This window comes from Mytilus californianus, unplaced genomic scaffold (assembly GCF_021869535.1).
Source record: "Mytilus californianus isolate M0D057914Y unplaced genomic scaffold, xbMytCali1.0.p SCAF_2, whole genome shotgun sequence".
NCBI lineage: Eukaryota > Metazoa > Mollusca > Bivalvia > Mytilida > Mytilidae > Mytilus > Mytilus californianus.
In genome coordinates this window covers 36047632-36059995 of record NW_026262668.1, presented here as the reverse complement: position 1 = coordinate 36059995, position 12364 = coordinate 36047632, and the positions used below count along the sequence as shown (strand labels likewise).

General features: G+C 32.4%; 1 protein-coding gene across 1 annotated transcript; it reads right to left on the bottom strand.

The window, feature by feature from the left end:
* Window positions 1-5048: 5048 nt before the first annotated feature.
* On the bottom strand, window positions 5049-11777 carry LOC127729797 (uncharacterized). Its single transcript, XM_052237690.1, has 5 exons — window positions 11609-11777; window positions 10526-10652; window positions 9144-9201; window positions 8774-8848; window positions 5049-6662 (listed from the first exon to the last, which is right to left on the bottom strand). The coding sequence occupies exons 1-5, from the start codon at window positions 11719-11721 to the stop codon at window positions 6490-6492; spliced, it is 546 nt and encodes a 181-aa protein (XP_052093650.1). The 5' UTR covers window positions 11722-11777; the 3' UTR covers window positions 5049-6489.
* Between the last annotated feature and the right edge of the window lie 587 nt (window positions 11778-12364).

The following is a 12364-nucleotide window of genomic DNA, read 5'->3' as shown; positions in this document are numbered from 1 at the left end:
AGGTGAAATGAGGTATTGCATCTAGCAGTTAAATCAGTATATCTTTGAACTGGGGGTATATACCAAAAAATCCGAGAAAACATTTGTAGCTTGTGTATTGTCAATTAAAGGGATGAAAACAATAGTTTACTACTATTTGACATGAATGTGCTTTTTCCTCTAAGTTGGTAGAGAGATATTTGCAGTTAATGAGCTATATTTTTAATTGATCATACCAAAAATAACTTTATCTATATTGATTAAGAAAGAATAACATTTCAGCTTTAAAATGAGTTGAAGATTTTAAAAATTCATTGAGTACTGATGGAGAAATTAATCCTTAAAGACTGTTGGTTGGAGTCAGAAAAGTCAGACTGTAATACTACCTTAAGAACATTTTCAATTATCTTAAGTAAAGGTTTGTAACTGTAAAACGATTTCTTATTTTCAGATGTGCAATAACAAAGAATATCGAAATAAAAAAGCAAATGGTTAAAATGAGAAACCAATGTTGGACTCCAAAATGTCAAAATCTTACCACCAAACAGGCACATCTAAATTTTTAAAAGATTAGTTTCCATGTATGGGAAAATAGAGAGAAAGGTCACTTTACAAAATGTGTATTTTCATAGCTTTTCAACGAAGTCACATCAGATAAACATTCAAATATATATGGCAAAACATAATGTTATTTGACTCGAACGTTTAAAATTAATTTAGGCCATAGTAGTTTACCGATGTTAAAATATCATAAATCGATTAAGAAGATGCGATTCAAGGTGTTACAAACAAAAATCGAAGGAATCGCATGAACTCCAAAAAGGAGCGATACCAGGTGCGTGTGCAGGATAAGCATCTTCTGCCTGTGTATGAAGTAAAATAACAAAAATACCGAACTCCAAGGAAAATTAAAATCGGAAAGTCCCATATCAAATGGCAAAATCAAAAGCTCAAACACATCAAACGAATTGAAAACAACTGTCATATTCCTGACTTGGTACAGGCATTTCCTTATGTAGAAAATGGTGGATTAAACCTCGTATGCGTCAACCGCCATGCTCCACACTCAGTCAAATTAAAAAGACACAATCGATGAAATAACAGTACCATATGTACATACGACTTTTATGATAAAATAAACTTAAACGGGATCATTTCGAGTCTATATTATGCGTGCATTAGCTCAACGAAAAACTTATATGCATCAGATCCTTGAAATAAATTTTCTAAATATTTTATACCTTTCTCAGTGACCACTTCACGTGTTCTAGAATACATTTCATAGGAAACAAATGAGGGAAGCTAAAGCTATTAAAAAATTGATAATCAAACCAAAAAGAGCCTACATAACAGAACAGTATTGACTTTTGGTAGAAAATTGGTTTTACTGCAGATTTCCTTTTAGCATAAGCATTAATATGTAGAGTTTGGAATAAACATTTGTAATTTTTACTTATGATATTGAGGAAAATTATACACTCCCGACACACCTCTCAAACAATTAAAAAAAACAACATTCAAACATATACGAAATCAACTGGTTTTCAGAAGTTAAAAGATTACACAATTATTTTTTTTCTGCTACGTCTTTCTGAACCTTTTATTTTTTCTTTTACTTTTTTCTTTTAGCCACTTTGTTGTCTGTCTGTCTGTCTCCTTTGATTTATGATTTTCATAAACCCTTCATCTTTATATATTGACAAAAAAGACAACAACAAAAATTGCCTTAATGGTGTTCCTGAATTAAGATGTTATGTGAAAAGAATATCAAGAGCGTTCCTTTTTTCCATGATAACTCCAATACACTTTCCGTTAATTTTCTTTTCAGAAATCAGGCAAATAGTGAGACTTCCTATTTACGTTCCTTTGGCAATTTGTATTCTTCATTGACCGATCAGGGTTTTTTACGCTTATCCATTCGGATTATTTGAATAATCAATTAAGGATAATATAGTCAAAGAAAAAAAAAAGCAATTAACATAACATTCCGATTTATCGTCGGTATAAGTGAAGCGAAAGAAACCGTTGGGACATACAAACTCATAAATCGAAAATAAACTGAAAACGCCATGGCTCCGGAAGGGTAAGCAGATCCTGCTCCCAATGTGGCACCCGCGCGTCATGTTGTTCATGCAATACAAACCCGATGATAAGTCTAATTCGGTAGGTCACATTCGGGGGAAAAATCCTCACTATTAATATTCAATGTTTCTATTCTAACAAGATATCATAAAATAGGGAATGGAAACGAGGAATGTGTTAAAGAGACAACAACCTGACCAAAGAGCAGAAAATAACCCAATGCCGACGGTTGTATTCATCAGAGCTGGATATCATCGAAACTACAGAAACTCCTTGTACTGTTTCATTTTCTGACATTTTTTTGGATTTCAACAGTAATGGACATCTACACACAATGAGAACGACAAAGATTGACGATTTCAACTTTGAAATAATTAGTTTTCCAAACATTAACTGCCTTCCCTGCATACCAAGTATTTATGTATCACATCGGTTATCGATAGATCAAAACAAGTGACTATGCAAAAAGTAAATAAATATTGAGTGTCCGCGACAGAATTGACAAGTAATGCATTCTATAGTTGTAGCTGAACCCGTGCTTCTATGGTGATGCTTGGCTTTCTGGGATTTAGAAATCCGCAAACAACTCCGGTATAGTTGCAATGAAATGTTCTCGTAAAAGTACTCTTACCAAGGTGATGCTTGGCTTTTCGGGATGTAGGAATCTGCAAACAAGTTCGGTATGGTTACGATGTAGTATACCAATAGAACTACTCACACCAAGGTCTTATCTACTTTTTTCATTAAATATTCATTAGTCATTTTAGTATGACCTATACGACATCTAGATATGACGCAATGATCTCTTTGGAAAAAAAAACATAATTTAAATATTGTATCAATTTCTAGTTCAAGTACATTGAGTTTATTGTTAATCATTTCCGTATTTATGTCTGATGATTGTATAATACTTTTTCACTGAGTGACATTGTGTCATCAAGAGTAATTGTTGCTTCCCTGTCTATGACCAACATAGCAAGTGACGACACCATTTTTATCGAAGGACACCGGTGATTAACCTACATGAATTAATCTGTGTTTGAAAGGCATACATCGAAATATTTCCAATAGACTTTTTTTCGTTAAGAATCTCCTTCTACACATATTTGTTTAGATAATTACTAATAATTAGCCAAAATCTGTCAAAATTGAAGTTTTGAACCATCCATAGGTATTTATAATTTTATCACATGTTCTGCAGTACACTAGTGTTTTTAAAACCTTTAAGTACACTTATGAACATATGGCACAGTGGTTTTAATAAAGAGTGTAGGACTTTTAGAAAAAGGCTCTGCTGTGAAATACCATCAAGGAAAATTTGCCTTTTCTCTTTTTGATTCAGACAAGTTTTGATTATAACTTTATTTCATCATGGAGTAATTCAAAATATTGATATTATTATGTCTTTTTAAGTTATCATCTAGTACAATCCAGGATCCTCCTAGTAAAAATCTAGATCTGTAATGCATTTCAATTAGCATTTATCAGAATTCCAATTTCTTCTAGTATAGATATTAGAATTTCAATTTGTCCTTTGTGTTTTTCTGGATCCTAATAAATTCCAATTTGTACTGTAGCAAAAACATGACATTTCGATGATATGTTGAAAAGAAATAAATTCTACAAGATTTAACCGCTTTTACAATATTAAGCATTGAACCAAAATCGAGAAATCAAAATCTGTGGGTTTTGTCAGCTGAGAGATTATTTATTGGGTTACGATAGCATTTCAAAATTCCAACACGTCACCGCAAGAGTAATTGAGAGCAATCCTAATGTGTTCTCATATTCACATTTTCTAAGGGGAAAGTCGATACAATTAAAAAGGTAATTTTTTTTCTATCAATTATAATTTATTTTCTGCCATTCAAGATATCTGTTCGAACATTTAGAACACTATCATCTTCGCTAGCCAAGGGTTACGATCCACTTCCCTCCTCTCCACCCTTGGCGGATTGAGATAGAATTTCGGAGACACAAGGTAATGATTTTCATTGGTTGCAGTCGAAACTCACTGCATCAAATCAAAAAGCGCCTATAACATGATCAGGTGTAAATGTAGAAAGTGTATGTAAACAATTGCCACGTGCTTATTGTGCAACAAGTCTTTACATCCCTAAACATACGACTATATTTAGTGACAATTTGAATGTTTTTAATCAACTAATAGAAGTTCCTGTGTATGTTTCTTGCACAAATGCATTAATGTCAACGTATATTTTCGTTTCCTGCTTTACCAAGTGTGTAGAATCTAGACGCTACCGTGTTTTTACCTCCAGATTGAAGAGGTCAAGTGCTACCATTGGTCAAAAATAATGTATTAGGAATGGGCGTGACTTTAATCTACCGATAGATGGCGCAACATTGTTATCACAAATGTTGGCTTAATCTGCCAAGGGTGGAGAGGAGGGAAGTGGATCGTAACCCTTGACTAGCGAAGATGGAACACTATAGCTCCAAAGAATTTTTATTAATTATTACCAGATGCATATGTTAAAACTACTTGGCATGATTTACCATGTCAAAAGTACTTTTCAATGGAAAATCACACATTGTTATTTAGCATATAAATAGTCAACCCAATGTGAGTTAGCAAATGGACATGACGTACTGAACAAATTAGCATAGAGACCGAAATTTTAACGATATGTAAGCCAAAAATAAAAAGAAACCTCGAAAGAACCGTAATCTAGCTCACACAAATAAGAATGAGACTTGGAGTTGGTATTGAGATGAGAAATCTTGTGGCAAGTCAAAATAGTAACATGACATGCTAATGATAGATTGGTAAATCAACATAAAATCGCACGGCAGTTTTCATTTACACATGCAATCCCCATCTTATGAAGACAATTTTTGATTTCTCCTTTAGTAGTTTGAACTTATTCTTATTATTTATCAGCAGTTATATTATCATTCTACTTTTAATATAGTTGCTTCTGATAACACAAACCTCAGCAGGCAGCATATAAATAAAGATACAAAGATATAAGACACTTTTAATATAGAACTATGTTCATATTATAAATTCATATAAAATTTACATACATTGTAGAAGGACGGAAAGATAACTTGTTTTAGAATGAAGTATATGAAGCTTACTTTAAATTTAAATTTTTTTTATTGTAAAATATAGCCAAATCAGGAATTATCATTATGTCAATTGCAAAAAATAAATCTGGAATCTTAGTCAGTATTGTCGTTTTCAGTAACGCTATTCTTTCGAATACATGTATCTGAAGTCTTTGGGCGAATTTTAAACCATAATACCAGGTTACAACAAAAAATGCATACCTATACTGGAAGAAAGCCACCGTGTACAATTATAATAAAGAAACCATTGAAAAATTCAAATAGTCGTTTATATATTCTAGTATGAAGTATGAAATATGTTTAAATATGCAGCATCAGCATATAACAGTTGTGGTTGAATGAAAGATATGCTTCTGAAGAGGACGACCGTGACGAATAAAAAATAACACGGTCAGTGTTCTTGTTAATAACTTCGATACAACAATAATGTAAATATTTTTTTAAACGCCTTGTAACAAAATTAAGTCATTGTCTTTGTAGACATAAGGGTTTACAGAATATCGCACATATATCAGTTATTTCTTTCCAAGCAAAAAGGAGTGAAGAAAATTACTGGTATCGTGACTTGAATCTAACGTTTTAGGTAAGGAAACAAATAATAACAAAAAAATCATTTCTGTAGATAAATATTGCAAGATTTCAGATCAACAACAATGAAAAAAACACTCATATACAATGTTTTCAAAACGAGTATAAAACTCTACTCATTTGCAGTATCACTAGGTTTAAATTATTGCACAAGAGCGATGAGATCACATTATTTACCATATGTTTGTATTGGATATTTCCATATTAGTTTAGTCATCAAATTATTGATATGAAGAAAGTATACAGAGGCAGGTTACAAAAACATTAGACCTATGTGTAAACAGAATCGTAAGAAAAAGCACTGTTTAAATGAAATAATTGTTTACCTATTTATATTTTATTTTCTTTTGCCGATGAATGGCACCAATCATTCTTACACATGTATTCGACAGTATTCTCGTGATTCATTTGAAAGTCACACATATTTACACTTGTAAAAAACATTCATATCATTTCAATTACTTTCAAATTCACTCATATAAAATCGCACTTTACTTGCAAAAAAAATATATATACATAGTATTTCAACATGTTATGAAGTGCAGACATTGTCTAGCATTATATCTTATATAATGGAATGATTTTTTTTGTAAATAATTCAAAATATGGATACACAATCATCTATTCATACATAACAATAGTCAGTCATTCTTTTCACTCATTATTTTTTTCAAAGTAACAAAATAAGCACAGAAATGGTCCCTGAAAGACTGTCAGTATAATGTTATCTGTATAGCAACATTTCTGCTATACATATGTCATTGGTACTGTTTTCTCCTTCTTCTTTTTAGCTGTCAGTGTATATATTAAGTCAGAAATCATTGTCTTTGACGAAAATTTCTTTGATGGCTGTCGACATTCCGGACAAGTTAGAGGACATTTATGTATCATCCATTCTTTCACACACGATTTGTGGAATGCTGAAATGATAATATAACAGCACGTCTAAATATGAATCAAATATGACTTTAACGAGATATAAAGTATACATCAATGTGAACTGAGACAACAGGTCAACAACATAACAGCACATCAAACTGCAAAAGACATTATAAGAGGTCAACATAAGACCTCAAACGGTAGACAAATGTCTATATCATATGTCAATCTCAGTTTAGAATTTAGTAAAGACAAACTGATCAAGGGTTGCTGCTCATAAGGAAGCTATTAAACAAAGATATCCAAGAGGTGAAGTTGAAATCACCCATTCGAAATTTTTATGGACGCAATCACGAGTTGGTTGACCGTTATGGAATATCTGTTTCACAGATGACGACGGATATGTTTCAATTGTCGTAACCACAATCCCGTCCTCTTTTCCCCGAATCTGACCTACCAAAATTTACTTATCACCGGGTTTGTACTTTCATGATAAACACGACGGGTGAAACATGTGGAGCAGGATCTGCTTACCCTTCCGGAGCACCTGAGATCACCCCCGGTTTTTTGTTGTTGCTCAGTCTTTAGTTTGCTATGATGTGTTTTGTATACTGTTGTTTGTCGTTTTTTTTTTTGCCATGGCGTTGTCAGTTTATTTTCTACTTATGACTTTGAATATCCCTTTGGTAATAAAGTTATAACAATTTATACCGATTATTTTATATTTCATGCACGCAATACTTTTTTTTTCTAGAATACTCTTCATCTGATAAACTCGACGCTTAACGTTTGTTAGCCCAACTACACTTATCATTTCCGATTTGTAAACCCCTTAGGATAGTTAACAGTATCAAATAATGTTTAAAAGATCTAATCCCTCTACTTGCTTGTCGAATTACAATTGATGAGAAGGCACAAAACATAAACTAGAGGCTCTAAAGAGCCTGTGTCGCTCACCTTTGTCTATGTGCATATTTAACAAATGACACTCTCCTGTTTCTGTTGTGTCGTAGTTCTCCTCTTATATTTGATGTGTTTCCCTCAGTTTTAGTTTGTAACCCGGATTTGTTTTTTTCTAAATCGATTTATGAATTTCGAACAGCGGTATACTACTGTTGCCTTTATCCAACATAGACGAGAATAGAATTCATGACAAAAATCTCTGTTTTGTTGATCTTGTATTACTGATCATTTGGTCTGTTTAGTTTCTCTCTATCTTCTTTAGTTTTTCCTCACAACACAAAAGAGGGTAAAAAAACCCTTATTTTAGGGCAATCACTCCTATAATGAGTGACAGTTTACCTACTATATCAGCAAAATTTGACTTGTTAGTAGATCTTGCCTAGCTGATAATTTTTGTGAATCAAAGTGTCTATTTATCTATTATAATTTTTATCATATAAGGTAAAACGCAAAAAAAATTGGTAAAAGATCATCATTAAAGGGCTATAACTCCAATAAGGAGACGTTGAAAGATTTCCTACAAATTGTTTTAATTGTAGATCTTGTCTTGCTGATCATTTTTGCTTATTTAAGTTTCTATCTATTTATTATAATTTTTAAGATATAAGGCAAAAACGCAAAAAATTGGTAAAAATAGTCATCAAAGGGTAATAACTCTAATAAGGAGTCGACTGACGATTTCAACCATTACTTGTAAAACTTGTCTTGCTGATCATTTTTGCAATTTAAAGTTTCTCTCTATCTATCGTTGTTTTCAAGATAATAGGCAAAAATGAAAAAAATGGTAAACTTTATCATTTAAGGGCAATAACTCCTATAAGAAGTTGTCTGACAGTTTTGACGTATATGAACAATTGGTAGAGCTCAACATTCTGAACATTTTTGCCCCTGTCAGATTTTCTCTATTCATAACGGTTTTCAAAATAGTAGACAAAACTTGCATTTTACCCCTATGCTCTATGTTTAGCCATGTCGGCCATCTTGGTTGGCAAGTGGGGTCATCGGACACATTTTTTAAACTAGATACCCCAATAAGGAATGTGGCTAAGTTTGGTTAAATTTGGCACAGTAGTTTCAGAGGAGAAGATTTTTGTAAAAGTTAGCGACGACGGACGACGACGGACGCCAAGTGATGAGAAAAGCTCACTTGGCCCTTCGGGCCAGGTGAGATAAAAAGGTTTTAACTTACTGTGCTGACATGAAAGACCAACAATGGTCGTCATCGCTGAATTCTTTTCATCTAAACATATTGCACAGTCATCACCTGTAAAAAAAACATCTCGTGATTAGAAGGAAGTGAATTGACATTCAATTAGGAAATGAACTGTTAACTGTTTAGCTCATCCAGGTCAATTGTTTTGTATGCCCTATCATTTTAAAACGTTTGAAAGTGATCGCCAAACAATTTGATTTAAACTGCTGTTGTTAGGTAATGAATTTCGAACAAAAGGGTTCATGATTTTGAACAAAATAAATATCACTGAATGAATGTGTATTTTTGGACAGGAAGAATGAATTTTTTACATTTGTAGTTTGCTTGTTGTAAAATGATAACTTACCAGACACTTTAGGAACACGTTTCATCCTTCTACTTGGAACAGTCATAACTCGTTCATGCTACAAAATAAAAAGTCATCTGATGTAATTTAATCACCCTTCGTTTTAAAAAGCATTACCTGTGTAGCTTATTACGTCACGCCATGGTTGAGTCTTGTTTCCATAAGAAATTCTGTGTTTTTTTAATTTATTAATTATTAAAAGTTATTCAACCTCCTATCTACAGAGTATTGTATAAAATGTAATAGTCGACGAAATGAATGCTAGGACACCTCCTATTCAAAACGGAACCCCTAGACCCCACAGTTATGATATGTGTAACAATCAGTTTAGTCTTTAGTAGACGAAACGCGCGCCTGGCGAACACAATTTTAATCCTGGTATCTCTGATGAGTTTATTTACAACTACTCGGTCGATGCTACTGCTCGTGGCGGTTTCCTCTCCGTGGATTCACCAGCCCAGTATTCAGCACTTGTGTTTACACTAGTGTTAACATGAGTTATAACTGATATGGTCATAATTTTAAATTAGCTGTTTACGAAACTTAGAATTTTTCGAAATACTTAGGATTTTCTAACCAAGGAACAGATTGCTTTAGCTGTATTTGGCAAAATCTTTCAGAATTTTGGGTCCTCAATGCTCTTGAACTTCGTACTTTATTTCGCTTTTTTTTTTAACTTTTTTTATTCGAGCGTCACTGATGATTAAATGTGTCACAGTGGACAGAACAAACGGTGTGGATGACGTATACTGTATGGTTCGTATGTCATCATTGTGAAACATTAAAGTTCATTTCATCAAATCTATTTACAGAATAGTTTCCGTAATGAATATGTAAAGTTTATTTTTAAAATTATATATCAATGTATGGAGTTTTTATATAACTTCTACATATTATTCATCTTTTCGACTATGATAGTTTGATGCATTTTCATAATATGAACCCAACCTGAAGATTACTACGCCAAAACACGAAAATGATTGAGGGTGAGGTTTTCAGAAATATATGAGATGAAAAAAAGTAAGGTTGTGGTGTAGAAGTTAAAAGACCGAAAAAATCATGCAAGCACTAGACAATCTTATTTATACCCAAACCCAAAGAAATTGTTACAACCTTTTGTTTCTGTTCATCGTTACAAAGCCACAAATCAAAAGCTCACAATTCAATGCAAATTTAAGATGTTTACATTTGAATTTAGCCTCGGTAATTATAAAATTTTTTGGTAAATATCTACCTTATTTTAATCAAACTTTGTGCAAATTTGACAACATTTGATCTCACTGCTACATAAACCATTCGTCCTCATTTTGCTCACTTGGCGTTAAACCGTCATCAATTAATCAATCAATCATATAAGTTCAGTGATTAAATTATATACATACCTGCTGTCGACAGTATTGCGTTTCAAGACACAAGCAAATTAACATCACAATCAAAATAACTGTTCCAAAACTTATTAAAATGGCTGCACAGACTATGTCTCCTTTTGTGAAACTGGCACCATTTGACCTGTAAAAGTATATCTAAATAGTACTTATATGTTAAATAAATTAAATAAGTGTAGATAAGTATTACATTTTTTTACTTACGTTCATCCTCTTACTACTGTTGCTGCCGGGTTTAATCATTTTAAGGCTAAAAGCAAATTTTGAAATAAAGTGTAAAAAGGACAAGGCAAACTGGACAGAACCACGTGATATATATGTTGAACCAATGTATGACAAACATTTATTTGTTCATTGTAGTTATTTGTGTAGTAAGGTTGCTGCCTCTTTGAGATTACCCTAACTCTCCTTTTATGCAATTTTTTGAACTCCTGGCTACATGGCCAGGGTATCTCCAAATAGACATTTTATTCACATCAAAACCATATTTTATAATTTTTATAAAAAGGTTTGATATGACGTAATTTCAGTTTAAGTTATTTCCCTTCGCCGCCATTTTGAAGGGGTAAATGGTTAATTTTCCTTTTTGGCTAATCAAATTTGAATAACCCGAAAACAGTCTGGCGATCAGTTTAACAAGTTGAATTTGGCTGATATGAAGGAATTTGTGCACTGAGACCTTCAACAAAAGGAAATTAACTCTTGCTCAAATTGTGTCAATCGAACCCCATTTATACTGGAACGGATGAAAAGTTCAATAATATGTGCAGGGTTGTGAAATATTTTATAGTTTTTCAGTCATGTTACTGAAACAAAGCCATGAATAATTATTTTGTTTAACTGTGTTCAGTTTTTATTCGTTTACTACATTGAAACTATTTGGCATTCGGCCCACTGTCCTTGTTTGTATATAATATTCACTATTAATAAGAGCAATATAATGTATAATATTACCATGATAACAGTATTTTCAACAAGTATATAAGCATCAGCTATATTGCGCAATACATTGTTTACATTATTGATAAAATATTCATGAAGTTGCAAACAAAGAAAAATAGAAATTAAAATTTAACTTACGCTCTCGCAATAACATAAATTGTATAACTGACTATTAGGATTATCGATATAATGGCTGTCATTAGATATGAACACCCTTTACACAACTGTCCATTTGGTGGATCCATCGGCATGTTGTAGTCGCTGTAACTTTTACTTTAATGTAAACAAAGAAAGTACGGTGATTTCCACTTCACAGCTAATTTTAGAAACATATTCATGGGAATTTTTAGAATGTCTATATATAGACATTGCAAATAACAACAAAAGGTAAAGTAACTATTTTCGTTTGTACACGCAAGAACTTTAAATTTGAATTTAAATTTGAATTTATGCAGAAAATCTATAAATAGACATTAGATAATATACGATCATATTTATTTGGTGAAAACAATACAATTATAACATAACAATACACAAAATGAACCTAGAGAAATGAACTACTTAGCATTAATTGCTTCTTATATTCAATAGAGATATTTAATACAACAAAATATAATCTAGTAAAAATATAAATTTAAGAATGCGTGGTACGATGTCCATTGAGACATTTTCCCACAAGAGACCAACTATAGGTCACAGTACGGCCTTCAACAATGAGTAAAACCTATACCGCATAGAAAGCTATAAAAGTCCCCTACATGACAAATTCAAAGCAATTCAAGCGAGAATACTAACGGCCTGAATTATGTACAAAACTATTAACCGAAAACACCAATATGATATACAGCAACAAACCGATAACCACTGAATCACAGGCTCCTGATTTGGGAAAGA

Coding starts and splice junctions, on each gene's coding strand:
- LOC127729797 (XM_052237690.1), bottom strand. CDS start 11,721: ATGCCGATGGATCCACCAAATGGACAGTTGTGTAAAGGGTGTTCATAT. Junction 10,653..11,608: donor ATTTATGTTATTGCGAGAGC/GTAAGTTAAATT, acceptor ATACTTTTACAG/GTCAAATGGTGCCAGTTTCA. Junction 9,202..10,525: donor CGCAATACTGTCGACAGCAG/GTATGTATATAA, acceptor TTTATTTTGTAG/CATGAACGAGTTATGACTGT.